Source organism: Drosophila eugracilis, unplaced genomic scaffold, assembly GCF_018153835.1.
Source record: "Drosophila eugracilis isolate 14026-0451.02 unplaced genomic scaffold, ASM1815383v1 contig_367, whole genome shotgun sequence".
Classification (NCBI taxonomy): Eukaryota; Metazoa; Arthropoda; class Insecta; order Diptera; family Drosophilidae; genus Drosophila; species Drosophila eugracilis.
Window position 1 is genome coordinate 986386 of NW_024573224.1, and position 26659 is coordinate 1013044.

A 26659-nucleotide genomic window follows, 5' to 3' on the forward strand; every position below is an offset into this window, starting at 1 on the left:
AGAGAGAGAGCGGGCATACAGAGAGTGACTTCATTTTCGAAAATGGAATTTCGAAAGAGAGAGAGCGTAAGTGTGATATGAAAAATAACATTGAATTTTCATGCCGGCTGCTGTTGTTGTTTTTGCCATTTTACATGCAGCTGAAAAACAGCAACAAAGAAGAAAAAACCAGGAAAATGCTGAAAAGCGCTGCCTCCCACTTTTTTTCACCCCAACCTCCCACCAGACATTGACCTTGATAGTGGTCGTTGTTGTTGTTGTTGTTGTTGTTCTTTCTCCGGCTTATTGAAAGGCAAAAAGTTGTTATTTTTTTATGATTGATAAATAGTGATTATAAGGGGATTGGTTTTATATTTCTGATTTTTTTTAATGGTTTATTTTCTTTGGGTAATTTTAGAATGATAGACTTTTAATGGGCAAGTGCGGAAAATGATATCTTGAAAAGGTAATTTACTTGTCTGGAAAGCCATCTGCTAAATCTGTTTTGAAGGAAGAGTCATTTCTAATTTCATATTTCAAATGAGATCTGAGTTCCATAACAGCTTTATTGATTACACAAAGTAAAGGAAGTTTCTTTATGTAAATTATTATTAATTTCCCTAAGAAAAACCCTTAAAAAGTAAACAAAAATCTAGAATTTAATTTAATGGTATTAAAAGAATTTGTAAAAATACCTTTCTTAAGGGCTTGGCTTTTTCTAGATCCGATCTTGAGGTGTTTTATCAGTTTATTATTTGTCACTTTATCACAGCTAAGGGAACTACCTACATATGTTTTTCCTCAAAACTTTCCATAAACTGTGGAAATGGGCTTGTTAAGCAAATACAAAAGTTGTAACTTTTGATAAGCAATGAAATTATCATATTACTTTTTGGATAAACAAATTTTACCAGCAAATAAAGAGTAAGAGAATGTAGAGAAGATGTTAAGTTCAATCTTAAATAACTTATGTTTAAGTAGGCAATAATAAGCTAAAAAATATTAGTAAATTACTTAAAAATAATAATATTAAAAACTTAAAAGAAAGTAAGCATGCTACCTTTACCCACAAAAACGAGTTCAACGACATTAAAATGCAAAATAAACAAAATTTAAACATTCTTTGTATGAAAAATACCAACTACCAGTAGCTGAGTTAACGTAATTTAATATATAAATATTTGCCAATTAAAAAAATTAATAAAAATGTTTAACATTTTCCCTAACTCAGCGTTAGCAGCAACATCCAACGATTTCCCAGTGCCAGCAAAAGGCAACTGCAATGAAAATCTGTCAAAATCCCGATTAGAATGAAGACTCAGAACAAGTTCATCCGCCCTGAGAATCTCTCTCTCTCTCTATGCTCTCGTGAAACCCCGGGGAGTAGTTCATTTTCCCCGAACTCTCACGAAGTTGCTGGCCGCCTACTGTTGCTGTTGTTGGTGTTGCTGCTGCAGATGTTGCTGCTATTGCCGCCGTCGTCAGTCGCTCGAAACGAATTTGGAATTCAGTTTCTGACTCGACATCGCTGAAAACGGACGTGAGTCTCGCGTGTTGAACCAAAAAATCGAATCACAAATTCTCAACGAAATACGAGACTTCTTTCGGTGTATGTGCAGCATATTAGTGGATTAAACCAAACAAAAAATTAATCAAAAATAATACAACAAATTGAAAGCAATCGAAAAATACGTGCGACGGTGCAAATAATAAATGTTTTAGAAAGAAAATCAAACAAAAATATTCTGTGTTGAGTGTTACAGCCAAAAGGAAAAGTTAACAAAAAGCAAAGCAAAATTCACAAGGCAATACTATATTGGATTAATTGGCTTGAATCTGATTTGATAAGCTATAGCAAAAGACAAGCAGAAACAGTTAAAGAAAGCACTTGACAAATATCCGTTGGAGTATAAGAAAAAAAACCAAAAAACAGGCAGAAAAAGCGGGTAAGTGGGCAGGGAAATGGAAAATCAAATCTGGATATGCGGCATAGAAATTGAAAACTTTTACGCAGCGGATTACTTGAGCTGCTGCTGTAGGCGAAGTGAAAATCTTCTTAGCTGGCACAGAGATACAGTGAGATCAACGGAATTTCCCTTTGATTAGGGATTTACAAGATCAAGAAATATATTTTGTATAAAGTTTGAATTTTTCCCAATCTTCAAAGTGCGGTGACTAATTGAAAAATGTTCAAGAGGAAGTTTGGTCATAAAAACTGAGATTTATGATAGGAAGTGGCAAAGCAGGGCTGGGGAATTATTCAAATAAGCAAGTGAAGGATTATATATATCTGATTCCAAACAAAGTTCCCAAGAAAGTGTGTTATGTTTATATCAAACAGATATCTGTTAAGCCATATAGAATTACCAGCAAACTGATGAGTGATGGAAACTATCTAACCAGAACTCGTATAGCCACCCTAGATCGCGGCTCCAAAAGAATGTAAACAAATCATCTGGCTGGGGCTGCGGCTTCTTGCCTTCTTCAAAGCGAACACAAACCGCCAAAGAGCCAAGGAAAATAAAGAGAAAAAAGACCTGAAAAAGAGGCCTTTAATTATAACCAAATAATAGTTGAGACGACACCTTTGTTTACCTGAGTTTTTTCATCTTTCATTTTTTCCATTTGGTAAATTTGTTTAAATTATTAGCAAACGCGCAACAAGTGCAGCAAACCGAAGTTCATTATTTCTCTCTTTCGTGTAAATCCTTTTGGTAAATAAGTATATATCCCCCTCCTCCTCCTGTCGACGGCGTAACTCATAAATTCACGCAAAATAAAATTTATGCCTTGAGTTTGGTGGGAGTTCAAGGAGAAGAAGTTCGCGGGATGGGAGGGCGGCAGAGTTGGACAAGAAGATGTACGAAAGATCGCGATAAGATCTGGTCTTAAATGAGTTGTTAAACGGGAATCGTGGCCGGCATGGATATAAATAATAATAACAACTCAATCTGGATTGTAGTCGTGGGTAGTTTAAGAAGTTAACTCTGAAAAAAGGTTTCTGAGTTCATGTGACTGGGAATCTGAAAATCTACCTGTTTGGCACAAATTGAATTTTAATTCGGAATTGAGTTGTACACATGTCGGGCCTTTTTCACAGGATTTCCGTTTGCTGTTTAGCCTTTTTTTCGAATGAAATCCCTCTTGAAATCCCTCCTTTGCTAATTAGTATGCCAAACGTGTGCCCATGAAATTTATAAGCCAACTGGCTTTTTCCTCTCCCCCAGTCTCTTTCTATAGTTGAAACATAAATTTCACAAAAAGTGTCGTCTGTTCTAGTGCACAGCAAGAAAGACACTTTAACAAGATCTTTCTCTGATAAAAACTTAATCCAGAAAACAGAAAATCTTTATAAGAATTTCCTCTCAGTGTTATATAGTCTCCCCATCACAGAACTAAGTTCATTGAATCGCGCTACTTATGGCATATTCCTAAGCTACTTACCAGGTAAACTCCGCTCAAACCTCAAACAGAAAAGTATCTTCTCTTATGCAAATAGGCCTCGATATGGTGGGGCCGGGGAACAAAAATAAAACATTGGCGGAAGAATATTAAGCGGTAAGAAATTGTAAACACAAAGCAAAATATTTGTTATACGCTTGTAAATTTATCGCGGCAGAAAAGTCCAGTCAGGCAAAAGGAAAAACAAAAAGGAAAAGCTCAGAGTTGGGGGAGGTCTTGAATTCGGGAGGCTGTTTTTCACGCTCAGCTGCCCTGCGGCGGCCGAAGAGGAGAAAGCCTAGCCAGAAAAAAAACAAACTTTATCGCAGTACTCGCAGGACATGAATTTTCCCTACCCCAAGCCAGACACCCCCTCAACTTCAGCCTTAATGCTGAGTGACATTGATGTGACATGCCGTCATCTTGCCCTCGCTTGTACCTCTCCCTCTACCTCTCCCTCTTCCTTTACCTTCTTTGCTTTATTTAAAAGTTTTTCTTTTTCATTTCCATTTTTTTCGCTTAACGCCTCGGGGGCGTGGCAAATTTTGTTTGGTTAGTAGAACAAACACACGCACACACAGAAACACTCACCTTGTGTTAAAAAACAACGCCTCGGTGGGACTTTTGGCCCAGGCAAATAATAAATGATATGTAAACTAAGTCAGAAGTTGCCGTAGGTTGGCTAAATCACAACTTAGGGGGCCAAAAACCCAGAGCAGAGCTCAGTAATTTGTGCGTGTGGCCATAGGCCCGAGGGCATTTGCCAGAGATTAAAGATGAAAAACTAGGGAAAGCCGGCTTTAAGATGGCTTGATGGAGGCGCTGAAAAATTCTAAGAAACTAAGAACTTTCCCTAAAGAAATCTCTGTCAGATAATAAAGTTATAAAACTAAATATATTCCTTAAAAATAATTACTATTTAATGGCAGGGCTAGATAAAACTTAATCTTAACGACATAAAACCTTATAGATCTCAGATTTTTGCAATCATTATTTCTGAGGATAATTCCGAGTGTCTGCCACATTTGTTCCACTTACGAGTCCGACAATACCCCGCTGTGCTATCACTGCCCTTAACTATAATGTCTCAATATACGAGAGCTAAAGAACCAGCGACCGATACAAATTCTTACCTGAGTTGAGTTTTTCCAAGGCCCAGACTGCAACGACGACGCACCCATATCAATTTCCTCTCTATGCGACCCAAAACGAATTAAAATTACACATTGACTGGCGGTCAAAAAGGAGGGAAGAGTGAGAGAGGGAGGGTAGAGAGGTAGTTATATAGCAGATATAGACAGTAGGGATTTTTTGGAGATCCTTTACCTTGTATCGAAGCCGAGCCGAAGGCCTGTCGCCAATGCCCGGAGAACATTTATCATTCCGGCTAATAAATGCCTTTCCCTTACCTGACCGACACACGAACCCAATTCCAATTGAGTCATAGTCCTATAGCAACCCTCGCTGACTTTTGGGCCATGTCCATCTAATTTTAGTTTTTTCCTTTTCCTTTCTTTTTTTTTTTTTTTTTTTTTTTTTTTGGTAACAATTTCCCAATCAAACAATTCAATTATGGGAAGTGTATAAATTTTTCAGCCAGCTGGCTTCTTGTACTTGAACCGCAATTGTCTTTTGTCAAGTACTGGAAGAAGTTTTCCCGAAATAAATCAACAATCAAATGGAAAAGAAAGTATAAAAGAAATTGCATTTGCTTTCCAAGGGGGGGTCAAAACCCTTTAATTGGGCTTGAAGTGTTTGAGTTATGATAAGGAGAAAGAGGGGAAGAGACAGCTGTCCTTATAAGTACTTTCCTTGCCAGCTTTAAAGTGATTATAAGAGTGTGCCCAGAGTCCTGTAAAAGCAATTATTTGAGTGTGCCCAGCTTTAAGACAATTATCTAAGTGCTTTTGGGCGCTTGCCTTTGATTTTGCAGATCCAATCCATTCAGTCTTCCTATCAAGACAAGAAGCTGCTCTGCCCACGCTAATTGCCCCCCGAAACTCCTTTACCTGATTCGGTTAGGACTTTGATTTCCATTACGCTTCCTTTTCAGCCTGCCTGTCCATAACATTTCCGTTTTACGCTTCAGTTAAGTCCGTTTCATGGCTAAAAGCGGGAGGCTGGGGATACGAGCAGTCGACTTAATCTCAAAACAAATCGATTTCGTTGACTCGGTGTGTCTTGAGTTTGGGTTTCCTTCTGAATACCAGCCCTGCTTCCTCTCTTTTTAGGTCTTTTTCAACACGATTTATTTCATTATTCTTGGCCAATGGTTTTTTTTTTTTGGTCTTTTTCTGATTTTAAGTTTCTTGTCTGCTTAAGTTAATCACCCAGACCAGACACAATTCAATCGATTTTCAAGGGACTCAGCCAAAAAACTAAAGCTTTAAGTTTTCTTGAAATCCAATCTTTGGGAGATTTCTTTCTTTTTTCCGCTTTTTTTTTTTACTTTTATTTTCATCCGATTTCTTTTGTTATTTATTAGTTTGGTCTGCGCCTGCCCTGGCTAGCTGAACTGGACTTGAATTCAATTCAATTTTCTTTACAACATTTCATCTTTGACATGTTTTGTGTGTCCGTCGGAGTGTCTGTTTGTCATTGTGTTTATATAACCAAGAGAGCTCCTCGGGCATTCCTCCTCCTTCGTCGTCTTCGTTTTTAATATCTTTTAATCTCCAATGTCAACAGCGGCTTACATTTGATTGCAAGACAACACATACACAGACACACATACAGATACTTACTGTGTATCTATATACTTTTTTTCAAAGATCTTATCAAGCTGCAGTGCCTCGAATCGAGTCTCCGCTCCTCTCCAGAACTGTCAGCTAATTAAACGAAACCAACTGGCAACATATGTTGGGAATGAGAATGAGAATAAGAATAACTTTCAGCCGCAGAACGAGATTCAGAGTTGGAATCACAAAACCCAACCTTGGACTTGCTTTACCCCACCAACAGATGGGCCATACTCTGAGCTGTCAGTGCAACAGAGAGGGAGAGAGGAAAGTCTTACAGCAGTCAAATGTTAAAGTTTCGATTAAAAATCCACTACTACTGCGCCTCATAACCCATACCAATAGCCAGGCAGGACCATCAATCATCGAACCTAACTCAATCGAACCCCGAAAAAGGTTTCACCAAGTCAAACGTTTTTTCTCAATTATTTTGTCAGCATATGTGTGAAGAAAAAACACAACCGCAGTCGTCAGAGAGGAGAAACAAAAAAAAGGATAATAATAATAAAAGTATTGAAAATAGAAAACAAGGAACGCGCGGGCTGGAAAAACTGGGGGTTAAACAATTGCCAGTGAGTCGACGAAAATCGGGGTGCAAAGGGATAAAAATAGCAGCGGTGGCTGGCGAGCTAAGTAAATAAAAATAAATAGCAAAAAATGGAAACGCATTAGGGAAAATCAATAAAAATTAACATTTGGCCACAGAAGGGGAGGTAGAGAGGTGGCATAGGAGGTGCCAAGGGGGTGGTTAGGTGGTAGACTCTCTCTCTTTCTTTCTTTTTGTAACTGAAACAGACAATCGTGTTTGCAGGGATATGGCCAGGATCAGGCTAATTACAGAGCTAGAATGCCCAGCAATTGTTACGTGCCAGGACATCCATGTGTGAGATAATTAGCACACAAAAGAAATATACATGGCCACATGCTGAGTGTACTTTTCAACTAACCAGAGTCCTTTTCCTTTTCTCTTTTTCTTTCTTTCAGCTACAAGGCCGCCAATGAAGGCTGTCCAGATGACAGCGATCGGGCAGCGAATTTGACACGCAGCCAAAAAAATCTTCAAAAAACGAATCCGAAATTTACAGTAGGGGAAGCCCTCTATATATATAGATAATCCCCTCCAGGCAACCCCTGGAAGATCGAGGAGGTATATATACCACACCCTCTTGCCCCGTCCAGCCGGAAATCACAAAAGGAATTCAATGTGGAAAATGCTGGATATGATGGAACTGTCCGAAGCCGAGCTCTTTATGTTCGACTGCGACGAGTGCTCGGGCACGCCCCTTGCCCCACCGCCACAGTTCTTTATCCCACCGCCACCAAGGCCGCCGGCTCTGGCTGAATACACGGTGGTGCCACAGGATTGCAATGAGGAGCAATTGGCCCAGCAACAGTGGGACAGCGATGTCTGCCAGGCAATGCCGGTGAGTTGGTTTTACTATGTTTTTCTATGTTTTACACTTGAAAAAGTAAATATCAACAAACTCATATCAAAGATCCTTCATTTGCATAGAGTTTCTTAAACTAAAAATAACACTGCCTACTTTTAGACACCTTTTTTAAGAGATTTTGTAATCCCAAAAGTTTAATCTTACATTCCTGACCTTCAACTACACTTCTTCCCCTCAGTGCAGCTTAGGCTGATTATAATTTTGAGGGCGTTGCAAATGGGATTTTCCAAACCAAGCCCAACCCCAATGGGCTGATGATTATGCAACCCAACCTCTCTCTCTCTCTCTCTCTGTGTGCGTCATAATGAGGCCTGCATTTTGGCACAGCTGTTGAGATTTTCCCCCCCGTACTGTTCCGCGAAACGAGTTGCAAAGTGATTTGAGTTATATTTTTGTGAAGAGGTGTCAGAATTGTATGTTGCCTTATTGAATTATGTTCTATATGCATATTACAATAACAAAAGCCTTCTTGTCGACTCTCAAGTGGTGGGTTGTGGCCATGGGCGTGGTGATTATGAACTGGTAGTTGTTGGAAAATGTTAACAGTTGAGTGGAAGCTACAAAAATTAACTGAAGAATGTAAATTGATTTATTGACAGAGTGAAAAAAATGATAACACCTGATAGGAAATCTGTTCGATTTGTGGTGGGAAATGTTAATTGGTGGATTCTACTTCACCTGTCTAACTCCCAGAGGAGATCCTTTTAAAGAATAAATCGATTTAACATAAAATTCAAGCGAATTCCAACCTCTTTTTAAACTCCTTTCAACCTCTTTAAGGCCATTTAAGTCTGCCAACCAAAAGAAACAACAAGAAAAAGAAAACCCAAACAGACTCGATGAAAAATCACCAACATGCCACGCCCACTTGAGCCATACATCGCCCACAATTTTTGGGGGTGCCGTCAAGAACAACCGCAAGGAATCACTTTAAAGCAAAGTGAAACAAATTTCTTTTCGTTTCAAGTCCTTTTGGCCTCGAGAGTTGCCCCAGCAACAGCTGTTGCTCCTTGGAAGTGTTGTTGCTGCCGCTGCCCTCATCATTATAAGGACACGTCGACGACGATGCTGGCCATCCCTCCCCCCTTTTGGACAGTTACAGAAATTACAATAACAATGAAAAGTTAAGCGGCAGCACAACACACGCACACCCAGAGTAAAAAAAAGGACAACAGAAAAAAAAAAAGCATTTTTCGGCAACATATGGCCCGGACGAAATCAACCCTCAACTTTAAAAGGTTGTCAGCGGTTACAAAGGAACAAAAATAATAGATATTTCTATATAAAGTTTTGTTACTTTTTTTTTTTTTTTTTGGGTGCTGCCAGCCAGAAAAAGCAGCCAAATAGATAATTTTCCATGTGGAAAAACTGTAACTCGGCACTCGTCTAATCTGGGGCAAGTGTTTGTTTAGGCGATGAAGGATGGGGGTTTCTTTTCGTTTTGGGTAAAACAAAGATCAAATTCCACATATCAACACCGCAGCAGCGGTCATTGATAAAATTTCACGTGCCCCAAAAAAATGGGAGAGAAGAAAAAATGAGAATCGTCTGACAGCGAGCGAACTCTCAACCCCCTGAACTCGTCGTCGTCTTCGAGTGTTTTCCACTTAATTTCCAACATGATAAATTTAAATAAATATAACCCAAAACGAAAACTCCAACGAAAGCGGGAAAAAAGTGTAGAGCCATTATAAACCGGATCTGTGTGTGGTCCCCACACAGATCTTAGAGCATTTTTCGGTGTGTGGGCACTTGAGGCTGTCGTCCGTTTGATTTATGCTGACAAATCAAATGTTAATGTTAACATGCAGTTTATGTCAAGGAAAACTGTATCTCACGGCTCGCGGTCTAAAGTATCAGACGAAATCCAAAACTCAAATCGAAAATCCATAAGATTATTTTCAATATTAGACACGCACACACACAAACCCAATTGCAATTCCACATAAATCGCAGGTAAACACATTAAAATCTCAGCGAAATCAGCTTAAAATCAATTTGAGCAACCGAATCAATTTAATGGATTAGCGTTGACGAATAAAATTCAATGGCGGAAAGCTCTTTCGCCCATCAAATTGATAAGTTTAACGGCGAATTGTGCCAATTTGGGGGCGGTGTGTGTGTGTGAGTGTGTGCGTGTGGGTGTAATTGTCAACTGGCAGAAGGAAAGGCAAAGGAAAAACTCAAGAGAGAGAGAAAAAGTAAAGCTTGAAAAAAACACCACCAGCGAATCAGGAAAAAACCTTTAAAAGGCAAACGGAAGTGGCATCCTCGCCAGACATGCGAAATTAAATTTCCACCAAGTGAATGTATATGTATGTGTATATGTGTATATGTATGTGTGTGTGTGTGTGTTAGCCAAGCCAAGGAGCAAAAATACTTGACAAGCAGCTTCTGATTTGCTCCAATGGGCGTGGCAGCAAATAATCCTTTTTCCAGCTTTCGCTTCCTTCTTCCTCCTTGAAATATATATTTTGAAGCTCTCCTTTTAAGCAGACGAGAAACTGTTGAAGATGATGATAAAGGGAGGGGAAGGGAGGGGTAGGGACTGGGCGGACGAAGGACATCCAGACTTGGGTGTGTAGCAAATAGCATGACATTGATATCAAATGTCGTGAGAATGCGAAATTCCTTAGCTACTTCTTCCTATATATAGCTAAATTTGTTGCCTTTGGCTTTTGTTGTAGTCTGCTTTTGGGCGCTTTGGCTTTTGGTTTCCGAGGAATGACTGGGTGTTCGTGTGGGTGGTGTTGGCATAGAATGACAAGGCCATTGTTGTTGTTGCTGTTGCTGCTGTTTAGTGTTGATGTTGTTTACAGTTGACATAGCCAGACACAGCTGCAGACAGTCACAAAAATCAGAGACAGAGAGAAAGGGAGCCGAGCCAGCCAGCTCTCTGAACGAAAAATATTTGTGTGCACAAAAATTGAATTTTCATGCGATGATATATTCCTCAAAAATATATACACAAATATTCTTTTGCTTCAATAAATAAAATGGAAGAAAAAATAGGAAAATGTCAAAGGACTCCGCCTTATAACTTAAGAATTTAAAATCTCTTAAAGAAGATTTATCTTTAAGCTTAACTAAAAAGTAAATTAAAAATCATTTTCTTCTTTAAAATGTAACCAAATTTAAATCCAGTTTTCTTCCCTTTCTTTTCCCAACAATCTTAGTGCATTTTCCATTTTCTGTTGCATTTTTCCACTACCCCCCACATTATCGTCGCCATCTTAGCCACATCGGCCCAACAAGTTTCGCAACTCATTACACCCTCCGAACATCTTATGGGAATGGGGCTCAATCACGAGCTGTTTCCAAACAATTGCACTGCCAAGTGGTTACAAAAGCCCCGAGGGGGCTGAGCACAATGAGCAGGAGAAGTGGAGAAACCACCACCAGGTCGATTCTCGATATGCACGTGCAATGAAATCGAAGTTGGAGGTGCACTTTGGGGTGCTAAAAAAAAAGAAGGGGGAGAAAAAGAAAAAAGAGAAAAAGGCGCCAGCCAGCCAGCCAGCCAGCCACACATGCATCGCATGTTCGGAAAACTTTTGCCATGTTATCAAAGCAGGCAAGTTCTGGCCTTTGTTGCTGTTGCTATTGCAAAATAGTTTTCATCCTGCAAGTGGCACGTGCTTGTTGCTGCTGGCTTCTCCTTTTGTCGTGTTTTGATGGTGAAAACTTTTGTGTTTTTCTCATCAGGCACGAAAATGAAAACGCGCTAGTCGTTGACTTTGCTACTGAAAAGTTGTTAACTTTAAAGTTTCGGAAGCGGTGAGAACTTTTCTATATATTATGAGTCGATGTGCAGGTGGAAACTCATTTTGATGACTGATTTTGATGACTTGCCAAACGGTCCCCCTTCCTCCCCCTCTTTTAGTTCATTTTACAATGTTGCTTTGTGCTTTTTTATGCACTTTGGCCACACTTAAAATCTGGGTCAAAGGCAAACATTTCACTTTATGGCCTACTCAAGTCAGACCAGAACTGCCGCCCTTGAGCCTGGTGATTTTTCATGATTAAAAAGTTGCCACCACAAGGCCGGAAAAACATTCACCCAGACTCCCACACAGAGCCACTCCCACAAAAACTCACACGCATAAAAGTAAACAACATTTTCCAGCTCTGCCTGCGTTAATCTCACTTTGCCTTATTCTCGCTTTTTATTATTATTATTATTTCTTTTTCTTTTCCTTTTTTTTATTTTTGGGTGGGTGTAAACTTTAAGCCATAATTTTATATTCCACCCGAAAACCCCCACCGACTAATGGCTTTTGTTGTCTGCAACTTCAAGGAGGGCTTAATTATTTTATCGGCCAAGTTGTTCTCCTTGCACGGAGAGAAATTAAGGGGTATTTTTAGTCTCTATATGAGATGTTTAAATTGATTTTGAAGTAACCTAGTTTTTCCAAGTGCCTACTGTTGGTTTTCCCTAGACATAAATCGTTCAAACTCTTATCGTTATCTTCGGTTTACATTGCCTACTCCTTTTTTTTCCTGCTTTTCTTTATTTAATTTAATTTATGGAATGCCCATGGGGTTAGGCAGTGTGTGTGTGTGTGTGTGTGTGCTGTTAAATAGGAAACGGAGTGAGGGGTGAGGGGGGTTATTACAAACGGCCTAGATGGAAAGCCTTCAATCATACCACCGGTGGCATTGCTTATCTGGGCAAACAGCGGCCAACTCTGCTTCTGTTGTTATCGATAATGCGACTCTGTTTGCTTTGTATTTTGTTTTTTCATTTTCATTTTTTTTTATCTTCGGGTTAATCCGTAAGGCAGCTGGAAGCGTTTCGGTGGCAATCGACAACTGTTGCAATGTATACAGTTATTGCCCTCCCCCCACGGCTGGCCCCCTCCCAACTCCAACTCCTCCCCAAACGATCTTCACATTCATTTATTTGTTTGGCCCCAAAATGAGCATTACAAATAGGTAAACGCCTTCCAAGTCCACAGTTACATGTGTATGTATTTTGGATTTATCGATTATCAACGCAGGCACTGAATGCGGATCAAAATTGAGTGGAAAATGCGTGAAGGGAAAGGGAAATCTTGCTCAGGCAGGCGAGACAAAAGGAAATTGTTTCATTTTCTTTGACCAACGATTGAAAATAGTGAAGTTGGGCAAGTGTAATTTCTGTAAAAAGCAATTGGGAATAGGTTAGGAGGTATAGGGGGGGATCTTATATTATTATGGTAGGGTATCAGGCAAGGCATATTGATTTTCAAAGAGATTTTGTCACCTATTAAGTAGCAAAACTTAAAACTTTACTAATTCTTAGTCTTAATGTTTTAAGTATTTCCCTTTTTTAACTTAAATTTTCTTCAAAATATATCTTTGTACCGCCCTTGGCCATTCCCCCAAGACCCTTTTCCCTGCTCCAAATTCAAATGAATTGGAAATGATCGAAGCCCAGAAAAAGACAAGACACACCGAGAGGGAGAGAGACTCGTGTCAGGTCTCATAAATCAATTTGATTACGAGCAGTTTGGGCAGCTTCCCCCTGCCAGATTTCAAGCTTTTGCCTTTGCACTGCTCGCTCACACATGCCACGCATAATTGTTTAATTTATTATTATTTGTATTTCGTTTTTTTTGGACTCTCTGAATGGGTTTCAAAATACAAATTTCTTAATTTTTATTTGTGTGTTTCGGTGATAAGCAATCCAAATGCGAGCAGAGGGAACAGCCCCCTTTCGATAATTTAAACAATTTCGCCATGTGGAAAACGGCTGTTGGATGTCAATATTTTAATGGCTTATCTACAAGGGGCTGCTCTCAGTCTCTCTCTCTCTCTTACAGTTTCTGTTTGTTTATGCGCTCTCAAATCCGCATTTGTGTTTTGCTCTCAATGGAATCTGAATAATATTTATATTTGCTGCTAGCGCATGATTAATTGCCCCGCTTTGATAAGCATTTGAATTCAGCGAGAGCTTCCGCATTTGGCAACCGAACTGTGCCACACTCGTATTAGTATTTGTATTTGATCTGAGTAAATATAAATCGAAATTGAAAAGTTGGAAAAATGCTTTTAATAAATTAGTAAATGCACAAAATGCATTACGAATTAAGGGGTAACCTAGATTCGGGAAACAAAGAGAGTGCCGGTTAAAAGTAAACATCACACACAGTTGCCGGCGAAATTATTTGCACAGCTGTCAAAGTTTGACCCCAATTTCTGTGTTTGGCCAAGCTGCACATCTCTCCCCTGTGTCTTGCTTTCTCGTTCACACACTCTGTATGTCTCTTTTGGTCAAAAAAATATTTTCCATGTTTTTGAGTGATTTATGCCGTCTGTGTGTGTATGTGTGTGTGTGTGTGTGCCCCAATGACAGGTGCATTTGTGCGTGGAGGAGTTTCCTTCGTTTATTGTTTTGCCTTTTTCAAGTTTGACTCTCTCGCTTAGGTCAAAGGCCCAAATGGAAAATCAAATAAATAAAAATAAAAATACTTAATGCAAAATATTTTTATTTTTAGTTTAACTTCCTTTTGACAGTGACAGGTGAGAGGCGGAAATAAGCCTGATTAGCCAAAGCTTGTCACTGGAAAGAGATTAGAAAAATCCCACTAAAATATTGATTTTTCTTCTCTCTAAAAAAAGAAAACTTCCTCCGTATCAATCTCTATTCACTTTTCGTATCAACTGATTTCCCTTATTTATCCCCGACTTCATCATTTATTTAGCAAATTTTTTTCTTTTTTTTTTTGCATGCCCAAGCATAAATTCAAAGGCAAATTGCCCGCCTTATTCCCCACTCTCAGCTGACCTTAATTTCCTGGTCCTGGGGCCTGGTCAAAAAAGAAAACCTAGCGGGGGAGAAGAAAAAAAAAGGTAAAACGCCTACACACCCAATCTGAATTTTGAGGAAAAGCCAAAGTAACCGAAAGGTTAACAGCCCAAATCGCGTGCGCTGCGCTTTTGTTTGCATTTCGTTAGGCATATTTACGAAAATATTTTCCTCTTGCCAACAGTTTGGGTTTTCTTCTGGGGGCCCTCCTCCTCCGCTCCCCCCCTTTGTTTATATGCAAAATGGCTTTGTGTTTGAGTTTAGCGTTGATTTACTCACATTTAACTTTTACTTTTAAACCGCCCGCCCCGCCGCCAAAAAACACACTCAACTAAGACCTCTCTTTCTTTTCCATATCTTCTTTTTGCAGATCTTGGATGCCAGCCTGTACAGCAGCCAGACGTTGGCCACATCGGCCATGATAGCCGTGTTCGCGCTGCTCTTGGTCTTGATTGTTCTCATCTCGTCGCTGTTCGTTTGGAAGTAAGTACACTTGAAGAAAAGGTTTTAAATATACAAAAAGGGGGAGTTTAAGATGATGAAGAATGATGGAAGTTTTTGATATGGCTAGGGAAATCCCTTACAGTAAGAGCCATCTTTTTCCCTCTCCTTTTTTTTCTCAGTGCAATGTACATAGATCCCCGCAATGACTCAATTACTTGGCCTGGCCCACACACACACAAACTCGCACACGAGTCATTTCCCCTGCAAACGCCTTGTGTGGCTTTGTCTTGAACTATCAAGGCGGCTGGCTTGTCCCCTTCTGGCAACTTTATTTTTTCTCTTTCTTTCATTTTGATTTTTTCTTCATTTTTTTCCTTTACTCTGCCGCAGTGGAAGCTGCAGACTTTTGAGGCTTTAAAGGAGGCGTTAACCATTGCCTGCAACATGTTGCTCTTTTGCCTTTATGATTTATGTGGCCCCAAACCGCAGAAAATGAAGAGTGGTAGATAGCTGGGATGCGATAAAGAGGCGGTGGTGGTCTAGCTGCATTTCATGGAAGTCTTTGGATTCAACGGGCAGAGGTTTAAGTTTTAAAAATAAATGCAGGAAAAACAAATAAAATTTATAAAATAAATCCCCCAAGAAGACGTAAATAATGCAATTGCAAAGCTCTAAAAAACTTAATCAACTCAGGGCCAGCTCAGAGAGGATAATAAATTCTCCCCAAAACCCTTGCAAATAAAATGAAATGCAGGGCAGGGCAGAGCAGGGCAGGACAGGTGCAAATACAGGTAAAAACACGGCGGTGGCTAAAAGTGTTGAGCCGCAAAAATGTTCACGCCGTATGAAAAATGCAAGCAATGCATAAACATTATAAAACTATATCAAAAATGTATGTAAACATGCGAGAAAAAATTGTGGAAAAATGAAAGAAAATGAACTAGAGAAATAAAAACCCATTTGCTAAATCTGTCGAAGCGAGGGGAGAGAGCAAAAGAGACAGGGAGAGAAATGAAAGAAAGAAAAAAACGCGTTGCCAAACGAAAATTAATGTAGTCTACTTTTGAGCGGAGCCACACTGACCTATATGGCAATGTAAATGTGCGAGCATTTACGTGTGTATGTATGTGTGTGTGTGTGTGTGTGTGGGTGCACTTAAAACCGAAACTAAATTAAATTGAAATTTTAAATAAATGTTGCCGCTGCAGCTGCAAGAAAAAAGCACGTGAGAAATGGTTCAGGCACACACACAAATCAACTTTCAGTTGGTTTAGTAAAAAAAAACCCCTCACACACACACACACAAGTAAAGATATAAAACAATTTACTTTTACAGTCTCTACAACACACACCCACACACAAAAACACTCGAAAAAAAAAACTCAGTCAGATTGCAAACGAAATGAAATCTGCAGCAGAAATAAACCACAAAGGAGGAGCAGCAAAAAAAAAACGAAAGGGGGGAGGGCGAATGGACATTGTTTGCATGTAATGCAGTGTGGAAACAGAGAGCCAGGAAAAGCTGGGAAAGCTGGAAAAGATTTTTGCACGCACAGCATACATGTACCAGTTAGTAGAAACGAGAGGCAGGCTAGATAATGGCTATGGGCAAGGCCACAGCTTTTTCGACTTTAAAGGGTTAAAGTTTGGTCTTAAGGTTATGGGATTTCTCCTCCTTCGACAAAACCCCCTCATTAACATCAACAAGTGTGGAAGTAACATCAGGCTATAGCTAACCGAAAAACCCAAGGCTGACCCAAAATCGATTTTCCTTTCAACAACAATACGCCACTTGTTCGGAAATATTCATGGGTAAAAGTCTACGAGGAAAATGGCAGGGAGTTATGGCTACAAGCGATTTTCATACATATTCATTAAAGTTTGCTGACCGCACGCACGCACAGTGGGTGGGAAAATGGTTGGGAACTAGGGGTCTGGGGCGGGGGGGGAAAGAGGAAAAACAACATTGTATGTTGTTGTTGTGCTTCATCATTTTTGAGGTTATGCCTCGACATAACAAAGGCAGCAAAAAATACAGGACAAACGGGCATCTTTATTACATAGTTATCTATGCAAGTGTGTGTGTGTGTCTGTCTGAGTGTGGGTGTTTCTGCTTTAAGTGTCTAACTGACCTCCCCCCTTGTATGTATGTGTGTGTGTGTGTGCCACATTTGAGCCATTTTTGTGGCATTTATGATGTGGCACATTATTTTTGCTTTTATGTGCTGCGTGTCCTGGAGACCCCAGAAAAAGGCAAAAAGGAAAAGCAAGGCAAAGGAAAAGGGAAGAAAACAGACATAACTATGAAAAGCCATAAATAAAATAGCAACTAATTTTATTTATATTTTCTGTTTGAGCCTCAAAAACAAATCAAATAATCATAAAGCAAAACACTGGAAGAAAAAAGTCTGTGGCAAGCTTGATTCCTGCTCCTCTGTGCGTGGTCTTTTAAATTCTTGATAAATAATTAATTAAAATGCCCCAACACATTGGCCGCCCCCCTGAACCGATTATCATATAAAATTCAAACCATAAATTGCATTTATTATGATGCATATTCAGCCCTTAAAAAAATAAACCAACCCCCGCCCAATCCCTTTGGCATTTCCGCTGGTAATTACCTTAATTATTTTAATAAACCGCCAGAGTGTTTTCAGCACTCTCCGCTTGCCACACACACACTTTGCTGCAAATGTTTGCATATTGGAACTTTATTAATTACACGATATGCGAGTGCCACACCAAAAACCATATGCAACATGTGTGTGTGTGTGTGTGTTTGTGGCAGCAACAAAAAATGCAAAAAAAGAAGACAAAAAATCTGAAGCCCTCGTCTCGTTGTTATTAAAATTGTTAACATTGTCGTCAGTTAATAATATTTCAATAAGCATACATTAAATGCTTAATTTGTAGACAAATAATGATAAAATATTTTACAATTTCGAGGCAGCCACAACTTCAAGGCCCCTGTTCATTCATATTAAATGAGCAGAGCAGGGTAACCCTGGCAACCATGGAAAGTACAAGTTATGGCAGCATTAACATTGCTTTTCCTTAAATAAGTAAAATCATTTTTACCTTAAATGCCTTTTTTCCCTCACGCAATAACAATAAAAATTTCTCCAAGTAGCTGGGTTGTCTTGGCAATTTTTAATCAAATGCAACGCAGGCCTATGCCAGAGTTGCCATGTTACCCTATGACTCATGCCTCTCAGCTGTTTCTTCTTCTCTTTCTGGCTTTTTGGTAATTTGATGCCTAGTCGAGTCTTGCCCTGCGGTTTTGTTTCTGCGGTCAGTTTGTTTGTTGGCCTGGCTGGTCTGGTTGACTGCAGTGAAATTATGCAATGGTCATTCCAAAGGGGATTCCGAGTGGAGATCAGAGTTTAGCGGGGAAGGGCAAGGGGCAAGGGGCATGTGGCCGGCAGACCACCAAAGTGGCGGTGTCGGTTTTGTGGCCCCCAGTAAGCAGTCAAATAGCATTTACTTTGACTGCAGTTCAAACGAAATTATTGCCTGGGAAAATGTATTCATTAAGTGTGGTCAACGGAAAAATCCAAGAAAAATTAGTTGGTTAGAGAAACTGAAATGTGATTTTATGGGTTAAAGATTCATTGATTTTTCCCTATAACTCTCGTACACGCTTTAACATTTCCCTCTACCTATGCAGATTTGATTTTCCATTGCTGCCTCTTTAGATGCCTTGTTAGAATCTCTTTGCTGGCAATTTCCATATCAAAGTCTTAACACGCCCAGCCAACCAACTCCCCTTTGCCTACCTTGGGAATATTTGTAGTACTTCTCCTTATTCTTTTCACCATTTCACCATTTCGCCTTTGTAGTTTTACTTTTTTACGTGCCGGGCGGGTTTTACTCTTTTTTTTTGCTACCCCCAAAAGATGGCAGATGGAAGCAGTAGGAGGTGGGAGCCAGGAGAACTTTAGTTCAGAGTTCATAAATAAAAGATTCACTTCTTGCCAAGCAGTAACTCCCTCACACGCACACACAATACACATTGTTGCCCCTTTTGGTTTGCCGGCAACGGCTACGGCTACTTTTTATTGTGAATTGCTTATGGCAAAAGGAAAAACCCGTGTCTGTAGCTTTGCCCCCCAAAGGTATTTCGCATTTCGCATTTCGCATTTGGCTTAAGCTCTGCATCAACCCCTTTCATTCTCTTTGCATACATACAAATGGTTTACTTTCTTGCCAAATTGTACGACACTCTGGGGGATGACCCAGAAGGGTCCTGGACTCACTCTCTTTATGGCCAGTTGGCCATAACGCTTAGAAATCAAACAAGCCTCTCAAAGGGGTTAAGCTAAGAAGGAGACCTCTACTCCTATCACACACTTTCCCCACTCATTCTTGATTTCGTTTTTACGCCTCGTAAGTGAAATGAAATGAAGAAGCACAGAGAGTCAAACAGGGGCCAGGCAAGGGAGTGTGCCTTGGCTTGGCTTGTGGCATGCCACATTATTTAATTTACTTTTAAGAATATTCCAACAGGCAGACGCTTCATTCTCAACCTCATCCCCAGACTCTCCACAGCTCCTTCTTCTTGTCTTACTCTCAGCCAAAAGTCAACAAGCTGCTCTTCAGCAAGCTAACATAAAATGTGAGAGGCGTGTGTGTGTGTGTGTGGGCTATTATATCCTGCAGGGAATCTGGCATAATGTACATTGCTAGATCCAGTTGGTAACTCAGCCAATAAGGACTTAAAGTATTTCACTTCGAAAGGCCTGAAAAGCTCTTCATTTAATTGGATAAATTTTACATTGAGATTATTAAACTTATCTTAAATCTTAAGTTTAAATTCAAGTTTAATCTCTCATTGAATTTAGTTTTAAACTAGAACTAAAAACCTTAGCTTAGTTCAAACAAAATTCGTCTTTGCTCGTCCTTCAGGGCAAACGCCCAAAAAGTAGGCAAGCATTTTTAATGTCTTCCCCACAATCACTTTCCACGTGTGCGTGCGTCTGTGTGTTTATGTTTGTGTTTGTGTTTGTGCTCGGGCGGCTGAGAGTTTTTACGAGCGACTTCCGTTTTGACATCGCAACATGTTTACCTACAAGATATTACAAGGAGTTGCCGTGGCTCATCCTTACCAGCCAGTTACGTGGCGCGTCAATTTAATTTCACATTTTTCATTATGCTTATGGCTGAGGGAGAGGGCAGGGTAGATCCTTGGCATCCTCAAGGCTGTCTGTTTTCTTTGCCACGGGCAACACTTAATTATGTTCATTATTTTCATGGCACGCGGTTGTCGCTTCTTGGGAATCCCCTCATCATCATTCCTCCATCCCTGACGTTTTCTGCTCATTTAAATTGAATTTTACCTCTGTCTCTGTGAGTGTGTGTGTGTGTGGGTGTTTGCTGCTTTGGCATTCTTTATTAATCAAATTGTTTTCGGGCAATTTTCCATGAAGGCGAAAGCTTGGCCTTTGGCTTGTTTACCTGACATTTATCAGAGAGCTGCTCTCCCAGTTGGTCATTACAAATCGATTTATCTTTGGCTTGGGCCAAGAACTTATGGCTCTATTAGCCAGGGTAGGGGAGGGGAGGGTGGGGAATGGTAGTTGGAAGCCCAACATCATCATCATCATTCGTCTTCTTTAGGTATCCTTGAAGCATTTATTAATCGCTTTCTTCTCTTCGTTCTCTTTTGCAGAAACAAACGGAAGGTGCAGAACCTACTGCCCTGCAAGACACCCACCCGAGGAGGTCCCGGGGCCATGCCTTTGGGCGGTGGCACTTTGGGATCGGCGCATCATCATCATCATCACGGGATGTACGAGGATCCCGATGCGCATTTGGGTCATCATAGACCCTTGGTTATGCATCGGCATCATCATCACCAGCAGCTGGCCCATCACTATCAGCAGCATCACTCCGAGGTTAGTATTCTCATATCCTTTATCCTTTACAATTCGATTCCCTCCCTCAAACTCAACACTGACTAAACACAAATCGCTGTCAAAACATTGCTTGCTGTTATTGTCTCTTGCTCGTTCAGGTTACTGGTCTGTTTTTGATCCTGTCACATGCAATTCAATTGTCCCTGTAAGACGAAACCACATTTCCTTTTTGCTTTGGCAAGGATGGATATCCCTTTCTGCATATTTATTCATTTATGTCTATGGCGCTCTTTATGCCCATTGTACGCCTCAATTTACACTTGAACTTGACATGGCACATGAATCTATATAAATATATATATATAAGCGACTGACATATATGTTATGTGAGTAGGGCGGGCAGGGCATATCCTGTGAGTCGGCGGCTACCCTCAGTCAGCTTAATTTCAGCTCCTTTGTGTGCCTAAATATTTTACGACTCTGACGCCTCGAAGGCTTTTTTGCTCTGACCCAAAACGTGTTTTCTTTATGACGGCGTGCCCCCTCTCTCACCCTGCATTTTTACTTTATTTTTTTCATATTTTATGTTCGAAATTTTGCGCTTTTGTGGCAGGAACCTCACCCTGTGTGCCTGCCTGGAAGTGTGTGTTTATTTTATTGTCTGATAAACAGCTCCTTCAGGGATCTCACAATATGAACTGCTGGCTTAAACTTTTTAGTTTTTCTGCTTGGCATTCACTTCTCGTGACAATTTTTAATTTCTCTGGCAGCTGACCTAGTTTTTTTTTAAAGCTCAATTGGTGGTAAGAACAAGGAACCCTTCAACTTTTACTCTTAATACTTAAACTGGGGCATTTTTACTTCCTTTTCCTTACGCATTTATTATTCATTTTCTCGTGGCATTTTTAACTTCTTTTTTTTTTTGCCTTTGTCAGCTTTGTTCTGTTTCAACAACTGCTTATGCTGCTTGGTTGCCTTCCCTTGCCTTGCAACTTGCCCCTTTTCCTTCTGCCTCCCTGCGCCTGCCTGCCTGCTTGTCCTGTCACTTTTCAAAGTCCTGCTCGAGGGTACATGGCTGTAAAGCGGCTTACGAAGGAAAACCTTTTCCTTTCCCGCAAGAGGGTTGCAAATGCCACACCGAACAGAAAAGTTGCAAAAACATTAAGTTTCATATTTTCAAAATACATTTTTATAAATATTTTCCGCTGTGTATGGAAGAAAGTGAAAGTAACACCCACCCCTCAGCCCCCTTTTCTTAAGTTCTCTTTTCTTTTAACAATAACTAACTAATTTATTTTCCTTATTTTCCTTACAGCTGCTCCAAGGCAAAAGCATTCACTATCCCAGCGGCTATCCCATGACGCGTTCGCCACCATTCTTGGTCAGCTCCTCACCTGGACCCGATCCCTATCGCTCTAATGACAATGTCTACGAAGAGTTGGGACCGGGACGCGTTGATTCCGATGGTGAATCAGAGCCACCACTTCATTCCGATGATGATTTCGCCGAAGATGAACTCTCACTGCCTGGCGAATGCAGTTTCCAGAAGGAAACCAATCTGCCAGTAGCAGCCGGTGCCACGCCCTACCACGAGAGGGCGGCGGGTAGCAGCAGCAGCGGAACAGGAGCCACGGGAGGAGCACCTGCTACATCCACGAATCTGCCACAGGCTACCCAAGAACGGCACAGTGTCCTGAGCAGTGGTTCTTCATCTGGCCAAGATGCCTCCACGGCCACAGCTTCCTCAGTCAGCAATAATAATCATGATTTGGCTTCCGGATCGAGCAATCGTCGTACCACTCGGACGCGACAAGCTCGAAGTTCTCAGGATCTGGATCTGAACAACAGCACCTCCACGGCGGATATTGCTGACTTGGCGCCGTTATACGACAACCGTAGCAATCTCATGTCCTTGGGATACATGGCTCGTTCTACAGCTCCGCAATTCTACAATACCCTGGAGCATGAAGTGGAGCGCAGGAATAGGATTAACGCCCAGCTTAGTAAAACTCCAGTGCCTCCGCTATCAACGATCTACCGGGAACGCATCCGCTATCCCAATGCCAGCCAACAGTATCCATCGAGTGCGGCCAGCGGTCTGATGGCAGCCACCATGAGGGCGAGAACTCAGCCAAGGGTATTAGATCGTCGACTAGCACCACATCAGCATCAACATCATCGCATTCATGCCGCACCAATGGCCCAAGAGCCATCCTACTGCTATGCCGAGCCCATGTACAATGCCAACTATTACTACGAAAGTGCCGGTGGGGCACGGCCCTATGCCTCCACGCTGTTACCCACAGTCGGTGATTATAGACATCCCTATGGCGATTCTAGTTTTGGTTCCGATTCGGGATATAGTCATCATACGCCTGCCAGCTCTATTGGACGACAGGACTACGACCTCGCCGAACCACAGCAAATGCCAGCAAACCAACCGAAGCCCAGCAAACTGAGTTCAGCTTTGAACTTCAGTTGGAATCGCAACTCGCGTGGCAAGGGTGCGCCTGGCGGAGCTGTGGCAAAGACCTCGGGCAACAGCAGCAATAGTAGTGCCACAAGTCCGAACAACAATAGCAGTGCCTGCTCCACTGTCACCTCTCAGTTGGAGAACAACAATACTGCCAGTCTCTCACCAGCGTAGATAAACTAAACTAATCAAATAGACATCCTATCAGATATAATCCTTTGTAAATAGGGACTAGAAACCCTCATGTACAGTTAGTCATATCGCTTAACACTAAGTATACTTAAATATCAAAAAACAAAAACTATCCTGCGTGTACATCGTCAAAGCAATAGTTATTTAACATCAACATATTATATATAAACTAAAATCGATGCAGAAGAGCCCAAAGTTTCTTGATAGGTTTATCGAAGAAGGGTCATAGCCATACCACCAAGTTTTCGCTCTGTTTTAAAAAGCAAATAAAAACTTGTCGCAAAGCAAAGAACTTATAGGTCCTAAGTGTTTTTCCAATGTGATCAGCCAAATTCTACAATATAAAAACTAAACTAAACGAGCAACTGCGAAACTAATTTATACTCTAGTTCTATTTAGTGTATGCCTATAAGTTATTCTTAAGTTTAACTTTAGTTTTGTTTGTTATTTTAGTTCTTAAGTGAAGTTAAGCGAAGTGAGAAAAGCTGCGTTGCACAGAAGGTCAACGAAAATATACCAAAATATTATAAAAAAAAACAAATTGAAATTTATGAAATTGTTTTTATTTTATTTTTAAATTTCTTAATTTTTAGTTTTATTATTAAATTAAAGAGAAATTTGAATTCATTTTAGAGGAAAGAAAAATCTTAACAGAAAGTGTGGCATACTTTCAGGCATCCTGTTGAATTAAATTTTCTCTTTTTGCTGCATACGTTTTGGGTGAACTGTAAATTCTGTAACATTTCTACAGTTTGACAACCTCCTGTTAAGTAGCAGTCCATAAATTAAAAATAAATTTAATTTATAAAATTGCTTCTATTTTTTTTAAATTTCTTAATTTTCAGTTTTCTTGGGTTTTTGTTATTAAATTGAAAAAACATTTTAAATCATTTTAAAGGACAGAACCCTTTATAATTTTTAAGTGTGGCATACTTTCAGGCTTCCTATAGATTTTCATTTTATCTTTTTGCTGCATACGTTTTGGATGAACTGTAAATGCCATAACATTGTTACAGTTTGACTTCCTCCTGTTAAGTAACAGTCCTTACATTATTAGTTCACTTTTTTCACAAAATTTATTAAAAATCTTACAATTTTGTGCAAATTTAACATATTTAACACTTTTCTAGTTATTTTCTTAAATTTCCCTAAGCATAACCTGCAGTTTGAATTGCATTTAAAACGCAGCCTTTGATGAAACGACAACCAAAGGCTCTAAAAAGACTGTTTACATATAAAAGAAGGACATATTTTACTTATTACCGAAACAATAATATACTGTATAAACCTAAACTAGTTGGTAAAGCTTTCTAAACTATATATCTTGATGATGATGAAAACCAAGCAAGAAGCGAAAAACTAATCTCAGATAGAAAAGAAAAAAAAACAAAAAAACACCCATTAGGTATATCGAGTGAACCATTTTAGCGGGGCGCCCCTTTGTCAATGAAGTTCCCGCAATATATAGAAAACACTTCCTAGGTTGTATCAAAAGTGTAAATAGCAGAAGGGGATCCCCAAAACGTTTCCCCCTGCCAAGTAATCAGTAAACTAACTAATTAACACCCCCCATTTCCCTCCCCCCACCCACAGCGATGTGTGAGCGAAGAAGAAGAAGTGAAAAAAATGTTAAATTTTCTTATATGAGCACAATGCAATGTATCCTATAAATCGTAGTCTATACATACAATACATATTCGTACGTAGAGTACATATATATATAGCTTAGAATCGAACAAATTCCCATATATGCTTATATATTGATAAGAGCCAACAACCCCCCAACCCTCCCTCCCTCCATCCCTACCCTAACAACGAGTAGCAACTTAAATGGTTAAAAACTTAGATCCTAGATTAACTTCTTCAGCCATCAGCCATCAGAATATGATATGCAATTATTGCTTTAGATCAAGTTCAAGTCGTTGTGATTTTTGGAAAAACATGAAAGTACAGCCTAACAAAATCTAGGTCTCTCTCTGAACAATATAGTTATATAGAAGATATGGGTTATGGCAATCCAAAAACCAAATCCAGATAAATTATAATGCAGTAGCACAATCATCAAGCGAGTGACAAAAATAAAACGAACAGCAGCTTAACAAGGACTAATCCTGAAATAATTCAACTAGATAATATCAAGCTATGATTTCAGTTTCCCATTTAATAAACTTCTTGATTTTCCCCACAATGGTTTCCATTTCCTTACTTTTCTAATTTGAATCTTACATATCAACGATCGTATTTATGTAATATAGCACACCTGGTTTCTAATACTATCAATATCAGTACAAAACAAAAAACAAAAAAAAAACTATATTAAAAAAACAAACTTTTATCCTAAACTTAAACCTCTTCCAAGCAAAACCAACTTTTTCTTCATCGCAACTTGTACATACGGGACGACGTCAATAAGAAACTTTTGCTGTAGATCTTCCAAAACAAAAAAAAATCTAATAAAAATAATTGTAAAATGTTAAAGAATCTATTAAAAAATTACTATGTTAGGCATCAAATTCATTAAATTAGTTTTGTATTTGTGTGTAAATAATTGTTTTCCTGTTAAGTTACTAAGAACTACTTTTTTGGACATCATATCAAGCCAAGATCTTTCGTATACCAAAAAAAACTATATCATTTTCTACAACTGCTTAGATTTTTGATATGAACTATGACCTAGGATTGTTTAATTTTAATGCAAAGTGAAAGGAAAACCCATATAAAAAAAAATGAGCGATTTAATCGAATTTATAATGTTTAATGGCAGTTAATCGAAGAGTAAAGTCCCAGTGGGAGAAAACCCAAAACATCAATATAAATATATCAATTAAATTAACGAAATGATTAGCAATTAATTATGCCCCCCAAAACTAGCTAGTTTATACATTTTTTGTAAAACCAATTAAACAATTAGTTCCACATTTTTCTATAAGCAGATATGGATAATAATTAAAAGAACGAAAAAGATAACTTGAAAATCAAATCAAACTATGAAATATAAAAAAGCGATAGTTTTTCTTTTTAACAGGGGAAATATGGTTTGGGAAATGTAAAGAGAAAACTTTGGGGCTTACTGGTGTGGGGCTTACTGGTGTGGCCTTGAAAGCTGATTGGTAATCAGAAGAGGTAGCAACAAATCAAAGTTATCTTTTCTAGAAAGTTTGATTAACTAAGTTATTGATTTATTACAGAAAAGGCTTTCTGCTTTTTATATTTATAGTTAAGTTTCATGATTTTCGACCTTTAGACTTTCAAGTTTTTAAGTTTTACATTTAGAAAATGTATATACTCTTTTTTTT

The 26659-nt window shown here is 39.5% G+C and overlaps 1 protein-coding gene across 1 annotated transcript; it reads left to right on the top strand.

Annotated features, from left to right (window-relative positions):
• Window positions 1–1479: 1479 nt before the first annotated feature.
• LOC108116394 (TSC22 domain family protein 1) lies at window positions 1480–24738 on the top strand. Its single transcript, XM_017228258.2, has 5 exons — window positions 1480–1925; window positions 7143–7582; window positions 14770–14882; window positions 20512–20737; window positions 22014–24738. Exons 2-5 carry the CDS (start codon window positions 7361–7363, stop codon window positions 23343–23345), a joined length of 1893 nt encoding a protein of 630 aa, XP_017083747.1. The 5' UTR covers window positions 1480–1925; window positions 7143–7360; the 3' UTR covers window positions 23346–24738.
• The last annotated feature ends 1921 nt before the right edge of the window (window positions 24739–26659 follow it).